A 19,845-nucleotide genomic window follows, 5' to 3' on the forward strand; every position below is an offset into this window, starting at 1 on the left:
TGGGGTACTTCATATCTATCTGCAGGACTTTAGAGCATGTTACCATGAAACATAATTCCTTCAAGGACTACAAATAAAGGGCCATTTTGACATAGAGTCCTATTTCTAAACACTAATTTGCACCATTCACCAAGATGTATTAGACACCATAGCAATTTATGGACAATGGCCTGCCTTTCTTAATGCACACATACTGAGTCTTCCAATCAACTCCATTTAGCAACTAATTGGTTACACGAACAAGCTTTGAAGAATTGGGCTATACAATTTTAGAAAATGCCACCATTCTCTTTGTAAACAAATGATATGTTCCCCATTGCACAATAATAGGTAGTTATCAGCCTTTCCTCTTTATCCTGACTTAATCATTTATTTAGCACTACTCTGTTCCCTCCAGGAAATTCATGGTCTGTCACCGTACTCACTGGTATCTACATTTATGGATATTTTAGCAGACCTTTCATTTCCATATCACTACTAGGCAACTCTTCAGGATTTGAAAGAAATAAAAAATTCACCTTAACATTCAGACAAACATCCAACTTCAAAATTCTGCTTTCTTTCTATAATTCCACTCTGTTCACTTTTAAAGAAACACAGTCTGAGGCCTGATGCATATATTTTTCTTCCTATTATTAAATGTACCACGCAGAACATTACATTATTATGCTACACATGGCAAAGAAATTTTAGTATTCAAGGGATTATGGTAATTAAGTCATCCTTCACTTTGGGTGATGTGACACTTCCTTGACTATAATGTCACTCCACTTAAAGTCTGCGTAAACAACATTATCTTAGTCACTCTGCATTACATTTCCAACTGTGAGCATAATTACAAGGTCAAAGTGGACAAGAATGTAGGTAATCCCAAAGAAACAACTTGTAAATTACTTGTTCAAGGTTCAGGCTGAGGGTTTTTTATTTTTTATTTATTAATTATTACAGTTTATTCACTTTCTATCCCAGCTATAGCTCCTTCCTTCTTCCCCTCCCAATCTCACCCTCCCTTCCTCATCTTTTCCCTTGCCTTTTCACAAGTCTGCTTACAGGGGAGGTCCTCCTCCCATTCTCTCTGACCCTAGCCTATCAGGTCTCATCAGGACTGGCTACACTGTCTTCCTCTGTGGAAGGCTGCACTCCCAAAAGGAGGGAGATCAGAGGCAACCCCCACGCCCCTTATTAGTGAACCCCCTTGGGAGATTGAGTCTATGGGTTACACTAAGCAAGGGTTTTAGGAACTCTCCATGCATGTCCTTGGTTGGAGTATCAGTCTCTACAGGGGCCCCAGAGATCAGTTTTTTTTGGTTTTTTTTTTTTTTTTTTGGTTTTTTTTTTTTTTTTTTTTTTTGGTTCTCTTGGTCTCCTTTTGGGGCTCTTGTCCTCTTCAGGTCTTAGTATCTCCCCCTTCTTTCATAAAATTCGAAGCACTCTGTCCAAATTTTTTCTATGACTCTTAGCCTCTGGTTTGATAACTCGATCAGTAGAGTCTTTCAGAGGCCCTCTGTGGTAGGCTCTTGTCCTGTTCCTTGTCTTCTCCTGCTTCCGATGTCTATCGCATTTGCCTTTCTGAATGAGGATTGAGCATCTTCCCTAGGGTCCTCCCTGTTGCTGAGCTTCCTTAGGAGTATAGATTTTAGTATGTTTATCCTATATTATATAATAGTAGCTTAAAAACTTCAATATTTAATATACTTATATTAAAGTATTATTGTCTAGATAATACTGTCTGTAGACAAGAATATGAATATTTTTACGCTTCTGTTAAAGACAAAGTGTCCATGATTTTGAAGTTTTGTTGTAAAGAAGAGAATAAATATTGTTTGTTAAAGTTCTTTTTAGACTCATAAATTTGAACGCCATCTGATGATTGCAATTGTTTTTGTACATAAGGAACCATCAATATCTCAACTCTACTGGTTTTATTTTTCAGAAATATGCTTGACAAATAAATATACCATAACAAAGTTTACTCTTTTTTCTGTTTTTATGAAAAAATATAAGCAACGCTAATATTTTAAATGGTATATTTGTCTTTTCAGTGTATAGTAATTGTCTGTTAATAAGTGAAATACGAAATATTGTCTGACCTACATTTTTGATGCTTACCTCACAATTTTGGAATATGTCATGTTTTAAGTGACTGGTCTACTGCTTATTTTGAAAACTGGATAATTTGTTTAAATCCCCATGTAGAGTAGAAAAGACCTGAGTAAAAATAGTCTAGACTCATCTGGCAGAAATTCTCTTTACAAAATTAGAACGAATGGTATAATAAACAAAATAGTGGTTGTTAGGATCAACTTCAACTGAAAAACAGTGTACTGGCTAGCAAAAATATTGATGAAAGTTCTTAAATCTGAACACAACACTTCAATTGGATTACAAACAAGCACAGTAAATAAAAACCCTCAAAAGGATTCTCTGGGATTCTTGTCACATTTGGACAATGAGGTCATTTAAATATTTTATTCTACAATAGGATCTATTTCTGGCAGAGTAGCTATTGGTTGTGAACATTTGATGCATTTGCAACTCTGGGAATGTTTTAAAGTATTATTATTGTTGTTGTTTTTGTTACTGTTATTTTATTACAATTTATTCACTTTGTATCCTGGCTGTAGCCCCCTCCCTCATCTCCTCCAGGTCCCACTCTTCCTCCTTCTTCCTCTCTATATCCTTCTCCTATTGCACTGATAAGGGAGTTCCTAATCCCCTACTATTTGACCCTACCCTATCAGTTCTCATGAAGACTGTCTGAATGTTCTTTCTCTGTGGTCTTAGTAGGGCCACCTCACCAGGGGAAAGTAATTAAAGAGTAGGCAGGGTGACTCTCTGGCATGAATTCTGGTTATTTGAATAAAATCAAATTTTACTATTTCCCAAAAGTTTGGCCTTTTACCATATTAGACAACTTTCAAATGTATTTTCTTAAACTCACTGCCAGAAAAAAAAAATATATATATATATATGAGTAATTTCATTTTCAATTGGGAACCAAATAATAGCTGCCATTTCACTCTATTTCAGCATTTGTAATATAATATTTCAGAGGGGGAAACATGAACATAGACTCTAGATGGTATAGTACTACTGTCTTTTCCCTATAAAACTGAGATCTAAACTCACATTTCCCCTACTATCCAGAGAATGCTGTATATGCATAAATACTAACATTATTTTTAAAATTCAAAGCTGTGACACATAAAATCTTTAGGAAAATTTTGAATCTCGTGAAGAATAGAAAAGAGAATATGAAAAGTTATATCATTAACGAATAACAGATGGAGGTTTTCCAAAATTATTTTTGATGGTCTTATAAAACTTTTTAATATGAGTAGCTTAAATGACACATCTATTTACAGTTTAATTTATTACATTTAAGATTGCTATTATATTAAACTTTTACTGTCATAAAATACCATATTTTAAATTAATTTATTTTTTATTAATTACAGTTTATACACTTTGGATCCCAGATATAGCCCCCTCCTCTTCCCTTACCAATCCCACACTACCTGCCTCATGTCCTTCCAAACTGCACCAACAGTCCAATGATAGGAGAGGTCCTCCTCCCCTTCCATCTGATCCTAGTCTATCAGGTCTAATCAGGACTGACTGCATTGTCTTCCTCTGTGGCCTGGGAAGGCTGTTCTCTCATTAGTGGGAGGTAATCAAAGAGCCAGCTACTGAGTTCATGTAAGAGACAGTCCCTATTCCCATTACTAGGGAACCCACTTGGACACTGAGCTACCATCTGCTACATCTGTACATGAGTTCTAGATTACTTCTGTGAATGCTCCTTTGGAGGATCAGTCTCAGAAAAGACCCTTTTGCCCCGATTTTTTGGTTCTGTTGTTCTCCTTGTGGAGCACCTGTGCCCTCCAGGTCTTTCTATCTGCTACTTCTTTCATAAGATTCCCTGCACTCTGCCCAACATTTGGCTATGACTCTCAGCATATACTTTGATATCATACAGGATAGAGTCTTCCAGAGGCACTCTATGGTAGTCGCCTGTCCTGTTCCCTGTTTTCTCCCTCTTCCAATGTCACTCCCCTTGGACTTTGTGAATGAAAGTTCGAACAACTTACCCAGGGTCCTCCATGGTTAGCTTCTTTAGGTGTACACATTTTAGTATGATTATGCTACATTATATATCTAAAATCCAGTAATAAGTGAGTATATACCATGTGTGTCTTTCAGCTCCCGGGATACCTCACTAAGGACGATCTTTTCCAGATCCCACCATTTGTCTGCAAATTTCATGATTTCCTTGTTTTTAATGGCTGAGTAGTATTCCAATGTGTACATATACCATAATTTCTGTATCCATTCTCCAGTTGAGAATACAAAAACTGGGTTGTTTCCAGATTCTGGCTATTAAGAATAAAGCTGTTGTGAACCTGGTTGAACATATGTCCTTGTTGTGTACTTGAGCATATTTTGGACATATGCCTAGGAGTTGTATAGCTGGATCTAATTTTTTGAGAAAATGCCAGATGGATTTCAAAGGAGTTGTCCAAGTTTACATTTCTCCACATCCTCTCCAGCATTTGTTGTCACTTGAGTTTTCTGATGAGTGTAAGGTGAAATCTCAAGGTCGTTTTGATTTGCATTTCCCTCATGACTCAGGATGTTAAGCTTTTCTTTAAGTGTTTCTCTGCCATTTGATATTCCTCTACAGTGAATTCTCTGTTTAGATCTGTACCTCATTTTTTTTAATTGGATTGCTTGATTTATTGCTTTTTAACTTCTTTAGTTCTTTATATATTCTGGATATCAGCCGTCTGTCAGATATAGGGTTGGTGAAGATACTTTCCCAGTCTGTAGGCCTTCATTTTGTTGTGGCAACAGTATCCTTTGCTTTACAGAAACTTTTCAGTTTCTTGAGGTCCCATTTATTGATTGTTGATTAGAGCTTGTGCTGTTGATGTTCTATTCAGAAAGTTGTCTCCTGTGCCAATGAGGTCAAGTCTCTTCCCCAATTTTTCTTCTAACAGATTTAAGATGTCTGGTTTTATGTTGAGGCCTTTGATCCAACTGGACTTTAGTTTTGTGCAGGGTGATGAGTATGGATCTATTTGCATTTCTTCTACATATAGATATCCAGTTAGACCAACATTATTTGTTGAAGATGCTATCTTTTTCCACTGTATGTTTTTGGCTTCTTTGTCATAAATCAGGCTTCCATAACTGTGTGGGTTTATTTCTGGGTCTTCTATTTGATTCCATTAGTCCACCAGTCTGCTTTCATGCCAGTACCATGTTGTTTTTATTAATGTTGCTCTATAGCACAGCTTGAGATCAGGGATGGTGATAACTCCAGAACATCTTTTATTGTAGAGGATTCTTTCAGTGAATTTAGCTTTATTGTTATTCCATATGAAGTTGAGAATTTTTCTTTCTAGGTATGTAAAGAATTGCATTGGTAATTTGAAGGGAATTTCGTTGACTCTGTAGATTGCTTTTGGTATGATGGACATTTTTACTATGTTAATACTGCCAAGCCATGAGCATGGGAGATCTTTCCATCTTCTGATATCTTCTTTGATTTCTTTCTTCAGGGACTTGAAGTGTGTTTGTTTGTTTGTTTGTTTGTTTGTTTTCTTTTCATGCAAGTCTTAGACTTGCTTGGTTAAAGTTATACTAAAGTACTTTATGTCCTCTGTGGCTATTGTGAAGGGTGTTGTTTCCCTAATTTGTTTCTGAGCCCATTTGTCTTTTGTATATAGGAAAGCTATAGTTTATGTTTTGTTTGTTTGTTTGTTTTGAGTTAATTTTGTATCCAGCCACTTTGTTGAAGGTGTTTATCAGCCATAGGAGTTCCCTGGTAGAATATTTGGATCAGTCATGTATACTGTCATATCATCTGCAAATAGTGATACTTTGATTATTTCCTTTCCAATTTGTATCTTCTTTAATTGTCTTATTGGTCTAGCAAGGACTTCAAGAACTATGTTGAAGAGCTATGGAGAGAGTGGGCAGCATTGCCTTGTCCTTGATTTCAGTGGGATTGATTTAAGTTTCTCTCCATTTAGTTTGATGTTGTGTACAGGCTTTCTGTATATTGCCTTTACTATGTTTAGGTAATTGCCTTGTAGCTCTGATCTCGCCAGGACTTTAAACATAAACAAATTCTGGATTTTATCAAATGCATTTTCAGCAACTAAGAAGATCATCATGTGTTTTTTTTTTTTCTTTCAGTTTTTTTATATGGTGAATTACATTGATGGATTTCCATATACTGAACCACCCCTGCGTACCTGTGATGAAGCCTACTTGGTCATTGTGGGTGATATCTTTTAGGTGTTCTTGGATTCTTTTATCAAGTATTTTGTTGAGTGTTTTTTTTATCAATATTTACAGGGGAGATTGGCCTGAAATTTGCTTTCTTTTTTTGGGTCTTTGTGTGGTTTAGGTATCAAGGTGCCTATGGCTTCATAGAATGTGTTTGGATATGTTCCTTCTGTTTCTATTTTGTGGAATTGTTTGAAGAGAATTGGAGTGAGGTCTTCTGTGAAAGTATAGTAATATTCTGTGCTGAAACCATCTGGCCCTACGGGTTTTTTTTTAGATGAGAAACTTTTTTTCACTTTTTAAATATTTTAAATTTTTTTTATTAATTACACATTATTCACTTTGTATCCCCCCTGTAGCTCCCTCCCTCCTCCCCTCCAAATCTTTCCCTTCTTCCCCCTTCTCCACCCATGCCCCTCCCCAAATCCACTGATGGGGGGTCTTCTTTTTCTTCCTTCTGATCCTAGTCTATCAGGGTCTCTTCAAGAATGGCTGCATTGTTTTCCTCTGTAGCCTGGTAAGGCTGCTCCCCCCTCAGGGGGAGGTGATTAAAGAGCAGGCCAATCAGTTCATGTCAGAGACTGTCTCTCTTCCTATTACCATGGAACCCACTTGGACACTGAACTGCCATCTGCTCCAACTGTGCAAGGGTTCTAGGTTATCTGCATGCATGGTCCTTTGTTGGAGTATCAGTCTCAGGCAAGACCCCTGTGCTCAGATTTTTTGTTTTTGTTGCTCTTCTTTTGGAGCTCCTGTCCTCTCTAGATCTTACTATTTCCCATTTCTTTCATAGGATTCCCTGTATTCTGCACAAAGGTTGGCCATAAGTCTCAGCATCTGCTTTGATAGTCTGCAGGGCAGAGCCTTTCAGAGGCCCTTTGTAACATGTTCCTGACTTGTTCCCTGTTTTCTCCTTCTTCTGATATCCATCCTCTTTGCCTTTCTGGATAGGGAACTCACTATGTAGCTGAGGATGACTTAAATTTCTAATACCTTAGCCTCCCAAATATTGGGATTATAGTTTTGTGGCTCCATTTCCCTTAGTTTCTTTCTTTCTTTTTTTAAAAAGATTTATTTATTTACTATGTATTCAATGTTGTGCTTATAGGCCAGAAGGTGCCAGATCTCATTTTAGATTGTTGTGAGCCATTATGTGGTTGCTGGGAATTGAACTCAGAGCCTCTGGAAGAACAGCCAGTTTTCTTAACCTCTGAGCCATCTCTCCAGCCCCTCCCTTAGTTTCTTGAGGTTGTTTCTTAAAACAAACAAACAAACAACCTCTTTGCTCAACCATGTTTTTGCAGCTTTATTTGTAATAGCCAGAAGCTGGAAACAACCCAGATGCCCCTCACCTGAGGAATGGATACAACAATTGTGGTACATGTACACAACGGAATATTACTCAGCAATAAAAAAATCAAGGAAATCATGAAATTTGCAGGTAAATGGTGGGAACTGGAAAAGATCATCCTGAGTGAGTTATCCCAAAAGCAGAAAGACATACATGGTATATACTCACTTATGTAGACATATAATATAGGATAAACCTATTAAAATCTGTTCACCTAAAGAAACTAATCAATAGGGGGGACTCTGGCTAGATGCGAGACTTTTGATGACAGCTATTTCCTTATCGGATAAAAGACATTTCAATTTATTTACCTGCTCTAGATTCAGCTTTGGTAAGTACAATCAATCAAGAAAATTGTCCATTTCATTTAGATTTTCAAATTTTGTGGCGTATAGGCTTTTGAAATAAGACCTAATGATTGTTTGGATTTCCTCAGTGTCTATTTTAATGGCCTCATTTTCATTTGTGATTTCGTTGATTTGGATCGCATCTCTCTGCTTTTTAGTTAGTTTGGCTAACGGTTTGTTTTTCTTGTTGATTTTCTCAAAGAACCAGCTCTTGGTTTCAGGAAAACACTGGAAATAAATAACCTCACTACAGCAAAACTAAAAGTAGCCAAGCACACTACTACAAGCAACATCAAAATCAAAGGATCTAACAGCCACTGGTTTTCGGAAAATTAAGCTCTCAATTTTTATTTTTCATTTTCCTGCTCTACTTGAACTATATTATAATTATTTTTGCTAATTTTACACAGTTGAAATTATATCACAAAACTCATTTCTGACTAGAAATAACATTTCTCATAGGTCACAAATATAAACGTGTGTGTGTGTGTGTGTGTGTGTGTGTGTGTGTGTGTAAGTATAGTCATATAGATTCAGTGTGGCTGTAATTAGACGAACTTCAAATTAGACTAATTTCAAAACTTATGGGTTACAAAATACGTAGTTCAAAGCATATTTATTTTAAAAATCAACACCATTTAAATGCTGCCTCTAATAAATATGTGTTGCACATCTTCAGACAAGTTATATACAATGCTCTGGGCTTCGACATCATCATTGCAAAATAAACATTATAATATCACCTGCTTCCCAAACTAACAAGATGAACTGATGAACTAACGCACAGAAAAATCACATCAAATCATTGGATAATTGTTAAGTATTGTTATTTTATGACAAAAAATTGATTGGTTATCAAAATTTTGGTTTGAATTACCTTGCTTATGTGAAAACTGATAAAACATTGACAGTTTTCTTTGTTTAACTAGTTGGTATATTTAAATATATTGAATTCCTATCACAAATAACCTATGTTATCCTCTAGTTTGATCTTATATATCATATGTGACTATCTTAAATCTTCATTTATATTATCCAAATATGAACGAATCTCATTCATGTATGACTTTAAAGTGTACATAGTATTCTTCCGTTTTCTGCTTTGTAAAGTTTTCATGAGACGTAATACTATTAATTAACTCTCTTATTTGGATATCTAAGGTTCAGAGTATAAGGGCTGGTAAAGTGGGTATACCAGTGGGATTTAATTGTTTCCTTAAAAAAAAAACAAAAACAAAAACAAAAACATGAGTTTGGATGAGCAGTGATGATAGAAACATACAGATGTCAGAAGCACTTGGACAGTGTGATCATGTGATAAAGTCTCGGGCAAACAAGCAAACAAACAAACAAGCAAATAAGCAAAGTCTCAGAGTAAGCAATTAGTTCCCTTCAAAAAAAAAAAAAAAAACTCAGAGGACTGACTTTTCTTTCCCTTTTCAAGGCCAAGCAATAGTTCAAATGAATAGTTTCTTGTGTTAACTACTTAAATTTCTTTTATTTTTTATTTTAACCATTTATAAAAAGAAAGCCACTTTTCTAGGTGGAATTGAGCATTTATTTAAAGGCAAGCTAATTTTCTTTTTAAAATATTTTTTTATTATTATAATTTATTCACTTTGTATCTCAGCTGTAGCCCCACCCTCATCCCCTCCCAATCCTGTCCTCCCTTCCTCCCTCATCTCCTCCTATGCCCCTTCAGCAGTCCACTGATAGGGGAGGTCGTCCTCCCCTTTCATCAGACCCTAGCCTATCAGGTCTCATCAGGGCTGTCTGCATTGTCTTCCTCTGTGGACTGGGAACCCATTTGGAGACTGAGCTGCCACGGGCAACATCTAAAACAGCATGTTATACACATGTCTTTGTTCCCATCAAAGACAAACAAATGAGTTTCCAATAGTGACCTTGGCTATATAGACGAAAGAACAGTAATTAAATAGTCTCTTTTGGAAAGGGTGCTATTGAATTACTACATAGTGTGTTTCATTGATTAACATGAAAGTTATAAAATTATCATTTTATTTTAATTTTCAAATCAGTTCTAAAAACTATGTTGGATACATGTATACAGTGAAAATATCATGAAGTGCATAACCACCACTTTGAGTATGAACATATGACAATCACTCCACTTATTTGTTTAATTCACATCAATTTTCCATTTTCACAAGACTGAAGAACTGTAATGCTATATAGATATAGATATTGATACATTTTCATAAGTTATATAATTGAGGATTTACAGGTAGAAAACAGCTAGCAAAATCTATGGGCAACATCCCATATTTCTCTCTCTTTTTTAATTGGATCTTTAATCAGCTTTTAAAAGTTGGAGAATGTCACATAAAATTGTAGATACACAGCCTCTCTTAAAAAGTAATTCATTAACAATAGAAACCTACTGCAGCAATCTTCTGAGGTAAATAATATCCACCACTATTGATAAAACTGTATTTTTTCTAGTTCACCCTACTCTTCACTATTCCATGATGCTAACGGCCTTTCATTTATATTTCTAGCCTCACCTCCATGAGCATTATAGTTTATGACCTTATTAGTTTCTCAGTAGTTTATTCAACTGATTTAACACATATGCTTTCAAAAAACACTTCATGTTTTTTTCTCAGATTTCAGTGAATATAAAATTTTATCACAAACACACAAAAATGAGATATCTTGTTAATCCAAAAATAAGTTGATATACTTAAAATCATTATTAATTGAACTAAGTGAGTTTGACATAATTTGCATGCCATTTTACTGGAAAAAAAAATGAAAGTGATTTCTGTGCCTAAGTTCTATCCCGATAGTAAAAAGTGAACACCTTCAAGAACCAAAACCTAAATGTTAATCTTAACCCATTTTTTTAGTTAAAATTATTCATTTTCAAAGTTGTATTAGTAGTCTGTTCTGCATTGATGTCATAGTCAAATATAAAGTTTGGCACTTGAGGTAAATCCACTGCTTCTTGTCATTTGGGTATTGTTTAATGTGCATGATATTTAAAACTAAATTATAGTACAGCAAAATTTACAGATATTAGAAGTATAATCAAGGTCATTTTCATTTTCTGTATTGAAAATGTAGGGCACATTACATAGTGCGTTCCATGTCTCCCTCAAAATCTTATGATGTTTTTCTTTTTTTGCAGGTGATATAATTGTATTTGTAGACATTGTATAAAATAACAACCTAAAATTAGTAAAATAAACAATTTTTGCCAAGTTTTCACAATGTAAGGTTTACATATAAAGTCATCCCTTTTCTTTTTTTTTTAATTTTTTTTAATCAGTTACATTTTATTAACTCTGTATCCCAGCCGTGTCCGATCCCTCATTCCCTCCCAGTCCCTCCCTCCCTCCCTCATCTCCACCGTGCCCCTTTCCAAGTCCACTGAGAGGGGGGACCTCCTCCCCATTCATCTGATCCTGTTTTATCAGGTATCTTCAGGACTGGCTGCAAAGCCCTCCTCTGTGGCCTAACAGGACTGCTCCTCCCTTCGGGGGTGGGGAGACCAAAGAGCCAGTCATTGAGTTCCTGTTAGAAATAGTCCTTGTTCCCCTCACTTTGGGAAACCAATTGGTTACTGAGCTACCACAGGCTACATCTGAGCAGAGGTTCTAGGTTATATCCATACATGGTCCTTGGTTGAATGTCAGTCTCAGAAAAGACCCTGTGCCCAGATATATTTGGTCCTTGTGGAGCTCCTATCCTTTCCCCTTCAGACTAACTCCCCTTCTTTCTTATGATTCCCTGTACTCTGCCAAAGGTTTGGTCATGAGTCTTTGCTTTGAAAACACTGCTAGTTAGAGTCTTTCAGATGCGCTCAGTAGACTCCTGTCATACGTTCAATGCTTTCTTATGTACAATAAATGAACTAATAAAATTACAAATTTATAGTTTTAAAAGCATCATTTCTTCCATTTATCTTTTAATATAAACATCATATAATTTTCTAATAGAATACATATAGAAAGCAGGGAACCAATAAGGAAGGAGGGAAAAGCTCAAGCAAAAAAGAAGTTTCACATGTAGCCCATGATAGCTCAGTCTCCAAGTGAGTTCTCTAGTAATGGGAATAGGGACTGTCTTTGACATGATCTCAGTGGCTGGCTCTTTGATCACCTCCACTATGAGGGAAAGCAGCCTTACCAGGCCACAGAGGAAGACATTGCAGCCAGTCCTGATGAGACCTGATAGCCTACAGTCAGATAGAAGGGGAGGAGGTCCTCCCCATTAGTGGACTTGGAAAGAGGCATGGGAGGAGATGAGGGAGGGGTTTAGATCGGAAGGGCATGAGGGAAGGGGCTAGAGCTGACATACAAAGTAAATAAACTGTAATTTAAAAAGAAGTTTCACTTGAACAGTGCCAATGGAAGTAAAGATGGGGCATTGCTACTTTACTTTACATTGCTACTTTACGAAACCTACTTTAGTATCATGAGTTGGCGTCATTTTTCATTATCACTCTATTCTACATTAAAACCTAAAGCATGACATTCAGAATAGCATTCTATAGATGGTTTTAGCTTAAGTAAATTTTTCATACCTGTTTTGGGAAATTTCATATAAATCTTGTAAAGTAATTTTTTTATGTGTTATGAGATGGGAAGGAATGTCAAGTACTTGAGGACTACTAAACATCCAAACATATTCCCATGCCTGATAGAATAATTCTTGTTATTTTCTAATATATCTGTAGCAAACTTAACAACCTGTTTTACCCTGCAAAAGGGAATGTACCTTCCTAAGAATTCCACAGCCACAATGTATTTAAATGTATTTAAATATTTAAATTACTTTCCTATTATTTTACATAATTGTTAGTTTTCTGCCACTACCTCTCACTCAATCTCCATCAACTTGTGGCTTTTCTCTAACTTTTACTTTCAGTCCCAGGAAAGGAATTTCTTATTTATTGCCTGCATGCTATCTCTATTCTCTGTGATCCTGTGTTCCAATTCCAATTAATAAATATAAATGATCATTAACTGGAAATATTGAAACAATGGCAATCTCAATTAATACGAAACTTCATATAGATAGGTTAGTTCTAAATAGTTACTCAGATTTTATTTTTTCTTATCACTAAGTATTAAGCACAATTACAGGTTTGATTCTGAGATTTTTAAATGGTTTCCCTTTCCTGTCTTCACAAGTATAATATAGAGAACAAGATTATGGAAATTCGGCTGAATTTGTAAAGGCTCCAGGACATTCTCAGGGAGTTGATTATTAAAAAATAAATACATAAATACCTGTTAACAGCTTGTTTTCTTGTCATTTGCCTCTTCCTTCTAAAAGGAGAGTGTAGCAAAAAATAAATAAATAAAACTGGTTAATTGAGAGTTTTAGTTAGTTAGCTTCCAATTATTCAAGGCTTTACTATATTTCACAAAAAAACCTCTTAAATTGTGAAAAAACTTTATAGGTTATACACAATGAAACTCTAGAAGGGCACAAGAAGTTAGGAAAACCTGAATTGCTACTAGATAGTGCTTTAAATATGTAAATAATGTTATTACATTTCTGACCTAATCCCGCTGACTATAATATGAAAATGTCATATGGTTTAGGGTTTCTTCTATATGAAGGCAAAGAAATAAAGTTACAGATTTCTTTGAAGAAAACGGCCTTGGGTCGTAACAATTCCAAAAACATAAACAAACCAAGACTCAGTAGTGCTTTGTCTTTTTGCTTTCTCTAACAAGCTTTTTTTTTTTCCCATCCCTCTGGGCATTCCAACACAAACTGGGGGAAGGGGGGGGGGTCTTACAACTTTTCTTATATTTATGTGGCCAAAAGAAGATGAAAGTAAGCCAACATCAACATTTTACTTATTTTCTAAACATGGAGTCATTAATCATTACTCTCTACATAGTTATTTCTGGGGAAAGCTTGAACACTCATTCACACAAAGGTGACATTCATGCACTCACACACTGGTGACATTCATACACACACATGTGCACACATATATACACAATCATATACACATAGATAAAATTAAACATGCAGAAATCAATACAACTTATAGATTAAGTTTCATTAACAAAATAAACATTCTTTACAGTGACATAACAATCCTCAATGTTTTCTGACCTTTTAACAAAGAAGAAAATCTAAACTGATTACTAAATAAACTTAAAAGGTCTAGAAGAACCTTTCAGCCTTTGCACCTTTGTAAGTATCAAAGAAATTAATTTATATTACACACCAAAAACAAGCAAATAAAGCAAGTTGGGAGTGGGAGAGATGGTAACTCCCTAAGGCATAGAACAAAAATTTATTGTCCAGTTCCAAACAGCCTTGAAAAGATACACAAAACTAGCATTATATGGCTACATCAGGTTATATTTGAGGATATATGTCATTTTACAATTTGCATTTGATAACAGTTGATGGAAAAGGGGACTGAATTTGAAGAAGAGAAGGAATGAGTATGTGGGAGGATTTAAGGGGGGAAAGGGAGGGAGAAATGTGATTAAAATACATTTTAAAAAATAAAAATTAAAAATAAACTGTGATTTTGGTGTCATTTTTTCTTTTAATGAAGAAATTAAAAATTTCTTCTTGTTATTTAATATAGCTAAATTTTTGTTGTTTCTTTTGTTTGTTTTTTCTAGCACCTTCTTCCTTATTTCAAAGAACTTCCAAAAGTTGTATGAATAAATAACAAATGCAAACATATATCTTGGGATACTAGGGTGAAGAAACAGAAAGAAAATAATCAATTTTTAATTTATTTTTCTATTCTGTCACTAACCTGTCAGCAGAACTATTTGATTTTGTTTTACAGTTAATTTATCAAACAGTTTTTTTTTTTTTTCTCCTTTCAGTTGTAGGAATATTTTTTTTTATTAATTACACTTTATTCATTTTGTATCCCCCCATTAGCCCCTCCCTCCTCCCCTCCCAGTCCCACCCTCCCCCCCCTTTCTACATGCATGCCCCTCCCCAAGTCCACTGATAGGGGAGGTCCTCCTCTCCTTCTTTCTGATCTTAGTCTATCAGTTCTCATAAGAAGTGGCTGCATTATCAGGGTTCTAGGTTGTCTCTATGAATAGTCCTTGGTTGGAGTATGAGTCTCTGGGAAGTTCCCTATGTTCAAATTTTCTTGTTCTGTAGGAATATTTTTTTTTTTTTTAATTTATTTATTTATTTATTTATTTATTTTTTATCAGTTACATTTTATTAACTCTGTATCCCAGCCATGTCCCGATCCCTCATTCCCTCCCAGTCCCTCCCTCCCTCCCTCATCTCCACCGTGCCCCTTTCCAAGTCCACTGATAGGGGGGACCTCCTCCCCATTCATCTGATCCTGTTTTATCAGGTATCTTCAGGACTGGCTGCAAAGCTCTCCTCTGTGGCCTAACAGGACTGCTCCTCCCTTCGGGGGTGGGGAGACCAAAGAGCCAGTCATTGAGTTCCTGTTAGAAATAGTCCCTGTTCCCCTCACTTTGGGAAACCAATTGGTTACTGAGCTACCACAGGCTACATCTGAGTGGAGGTTCTAGGTTATATCCATACATGGTCCTTGGTTGAATGTCAGTCTCAGAAAAGACCCTGTGCCCAGATATATTTGGTCCTTGTGGAGCTCCTATCCTTTCCCCATCAGACTAACTCCCCTTCTTTCTTATGATTCCCTGTACTCTGCCAAAGGTTTGGTCATGAGTCTTTGCTTTGAAAACACTGCTAGTTAGAGTCTTTCAGATGCGCTCAGTAGACTCCTGTCATACGTTCAATGCACATCCCATCTGTCTTTCTAAATGAGGATTGATCATCTTACCCCATGTCCACTCAATTGATTATCTTTTTTAGGTGTATAGATTTCATTATGTTTATCATATCTTATAGATCTATATAAGTGAGTATATCCCATGTTTGTCTTTCTCCTTCTGGGATATTTCACTCAGAATGATCTTTTCTAGATCCCACCATTTGCCTGCAAATTTCATGATTTCCTCCTTTTTGATTGCTGAGTAGTATTCCATTGTATAAAAATACCACAATTTCTGTACCCATTCCACCGTTGATGGACATCTGGGTTGTTTCCAGGTTCTGGCTATTACAAATAGAGCTGCTATAAACATGGTTGAGCAAGTGTCCTTTTTGTGTACTTGAACAAACTTTGGGTATATACCTAGCAGTGGTATAGCTGGGTCTGGAGGAAGCACTATTCCTATTTGTCTTAGAAAGCGCCAGATATCTTTCCAGAGTGGTTGTACCAGTTTACATTCCCACCAGCAGTGGAGGAGGGTTCCCCTTTCTCCACAACCTCTCCAGCATGTGTTATCGTTTGAGTTTTTCATCTTGGCCATTCTGATGGGTGTAAGGTGATATCTCAGGGTCGTTTTGATTTACATTTCCCTGATGGCTAATGAGGATGAGCATTTCTTTAAGTGTTTTTCTGCCATTCGATATTCCTCTGTCGAGAATTCTCTGTTTAGCTCTGTTCCCCATTTTTTAATTGGATTACTTGGTTTGCTGCTTTTCAGCTTCTTTAGTTCTTTGTATATACTGGATATTAGTCCTCTGTCAGATAAAGGGTTAGTGAAGATTCTTTCCCAATCTGTAGGCAGTCGTTTTGTTTTGATGATGGTATCCTTTGCTTTACAGAAACTTTTCAGTTTCATGAGGTCCCATTTATTGATTGTTGCTCTTAGAGCCTGTGCTGTTGGTGTTCTGTTCAGGACAGTGCAGAGCCCCTCCCACACACTCAAGGGTTTAACATTAGCCATCACTCTGTCCCTCGAGAAACTCATCCACGCACACTTACACACACAGACACGCACGCGCGCGCGCGCGCACACACACACACACACACGCTTGCCTATCAAACAGTTTTTGAATAGATGTTCTTTTATTTTCCTTTTTTAATTAAAGTTTTATTTTTTATATTAATTACAGTTTATTTACTTTGTATCCCAGCTGTAGCCCCCTCCCTCATTCCCTCCCTCTTCCACTCTCCCTCCCTCATCTCCTCCCTGCCCTTCTCTAAGTCCACTGATAGGGACCCATATGGCAGCTACTTGGGTAGGTTCCCTAGCAAGGGGAACAGGGACTGTCTCTGACATGAACTCAGTGGCTGGCTCTTTGACCTCCTCCTCCTTTCCCAGAGGGAAGAGCATCCTTGCTTGGCCACAGAGTTGGGTATTATAGCCAGTCCTGATGAGACCTGATAAGCTAGGTCAGAAAAGATGTTCTCTTAAATATAATACACTAATAAGTTCTAAATAATAATAATGTACATTTTCCTTAGCCCAATAGGCACAGGCACACCATCACTAGATTTGGGGGCTTTTCTTCACATAATCAATGATCCCTCTCTCTTTTGTGTATATCACTAAGTTTTCTTTCACAGAGGCCTTATAGCTAGATTATGAAGTTACTTTCTTCTGAAAAACAAATGTGGTTATTTTTATCTACTAAACATATACAAATCTGTGATTCATTGTTTTCTTTCATTAAATATACAAAATAAAGATTTAACTTCAATATTTGAAATTCCATTATTTTCTCAATATCAAAGATATATTTTATAATATTGCATAATACTAGCAAGTGTTAAATATTTAAGATTTACAAGTTAAATCAATTATCTAGCCATGATTCACTATCTACAAATGATTCTTTCCAGAATACCCACACAGAAAAATCTGTGAATGCTCAAAACCCTTAAAATTTTCATTTGCCCTTGTGTATACATGTATACACACAAATATATATACATCCTCTGGTGTATATTAAATTGTATTTGATAACTTGAAACAAACAAGACAGAAAATGCCACCTAAAAAGATATTCTGTTATTTTACTTAGGACAAAATAAGTGAAAGTTCTATATGTTAATATATATAAACAATATTCCAAAATATTTTTAACTCATGGTTCATTGAATCAATACATGTAGAACCCATAAATATGAAAGGCTCATTATTATCCCTAGCATTCTAAATAATATTTGATTTCTATAACATCATTTTTTAGCAAAATAATGTTATGTACAATAACTTTTGATCTTTCTTCCTGTACTATTCTAGTGTTAGGAAAATAGATACATGCCTGCCTTGTTTTAATTCTCTTCTGTTGTGATAGCAAATAAGTCACTGCATATTTACTTAATGGTAAAACTAATAAGAATGTTAAAACATTGAAATGATTAAACATATAATGCTACTAATATTAACAGCTCGTTAAAGAATAATATGTAACGAAAGTAAAATTATCTCATTTCACTGAAGATGTCCTGGAATATTTAATACCCTTGAGTTCACTCTTTTCTACTGAAACTTTGAATTTCTTGTTCTTCCATGTGTCTGAACTTGAACCATTAAATTAAATCCATGAATAAAGTCATAGAATCCACACAAATGAATTCTTATAGCTCAATGCTATCTTGAATTACATGAAATCCTTACTTAAAAAAAAAAAAAAAAAAAAAAAAAAAAAACTTAGGCCAAACAAAATATTTTATCTATTCATAATATACACACACAAAACTTTTCAAGGTCCCTAACATGTATGTGGTGGATATAATAATAATAGTTCATCTCCAACCATCATCATTGTTGCACTTCATTAGGACAGTGATTATGAAAAAAAAAAAAAAGAGGGATCCAAGATGGCGGTGGCCAGTGTGCACCATATCTGAAGGGCACAGGATCTGAAACTCTGAAACTGTTGAGTAGAGGGGTAGCTGAAGCCAGAACACAGACATTGAGGTTTCCAGGGAGAGAGGGAACAACCTGTGAGCTGAGACCATTTGGATCCAGATCACTCCCGGACATCTCCAGTGACTGAGACCTTGTTGGGCCTCCCTCCTCATTCCTTGGCTGAGGTGGCCCAGAGTGAACACTACTTCTAGCACAAAACTCTCAGAACTTGCTGCTCTGTATCTAAGACAGAGAAGGCTGGCCTCCCAGTCCCTCACTGGTGAGCTGCTGGCTGCTGTACTGGCTCCAGAGTTCCACAGGGCCACCTAGGTCTGCAGACAGCAGTAGGAGTCCCCAGGTCCTCCCAGCAGGCATCTGTACTGGCAGTGGCCTCCCAGTTCTGCTGCTGTGGCTGGACACCCAGGGGACCTCTATACCAGCCTTTAAGTTCTACAGCTGCAGCACCACTGAGCTGATGGATCTCCTACACTAGCTCTGGCAGGTCCAAATGTGAGAGTAGAGAACAGGGGGAACCCCTGTGCTTTCTGATTAGACCTGCTAGAGAGGGAGTGAGTGTGCCTTCAAGTGAGTGCAATCAGAGCTCCAAATCCAGGGTCTCTCTACACTAGCAGCCAGACATCAGATCCCTCCCACCCACAGCCCCACTGTGGACAAGATAGGGATCCTTAGGACAGAGTTGTAAACACTGAAGCCCCTGTACTGCGTGTCTACCAGTGAAGTCCAGTAAACAACCCCTGGAACCCAGAGAGATCTGAATACCAGAAGGACAGAATGACAGAATGACAGGCCTGTTGGCCACTGAGATATTCAGAAAATCTTTGCATGCACATTGTGCCTGCGAAATGGACAGGCACCTGAACCCCCTCCTGTGCCTGCACCCCTCTGCTCCACATTCCAGGCATATACACTGTATACCATCATGTCCTTCAAAGCACACTTCCACGCACAAACACATGCTTGCTAGCCCACACTTGTGCACACTCACCAATGAAAAATAAAGGCATTTACAGAGGTTCTAAATCAAATGGAATTAATAGATGTCTACAAAACTTTTCAAAAGAGCATACCTTCTTTTCAGCACCTCTTGGAAACTTCTCAAAAATTGACCATATAGTTGGGCGCAAAGCAAGACTCAACAAATAAAAGAATATTGAAGTACTCTCTTCTATTCTAT

At 36.5% G+C, this 19,845-nt stretch overlaps 1 protein-coding gene across 1 annotated transcript in view; it reads right to left on the reverse strand.

Moving 5' to 3' along the window:
- Dach2 (dachshund family transcription factor 2) overlaps nt 1-19,845 on the reverse strand; it is a 691,399-nt gene that overhangs the window by 501,126 nt on the left and 170,428 nt on the right. The window contains exon 2 of the mRNA XM_060375452.1: nt 13,254-13,292. Within this exon, the coding sequence (XP_060231435.1) occupies nt 13,254-13,292 (39 nt within the window). The remainder of the gene's footprint in view (nt 1-13,253; nt 13,293-19,845) is intronic.

The sequence above is a fragment of the Meriones unguiculatus genome, chromosome X (genome assembly GCF_030254825.1).
Source record: "Meriones unguiculatus strain TT.TT164.6M chromosome X, Bangor_MerUng_6.1, whole genome shotgun sequence".
NCBI classification, from domain to species: Eukaryota; Metazoa; Chordata; class Mammalia; order Rodentia; family Muridae; genus Meriones; species Meriones unguiculatus.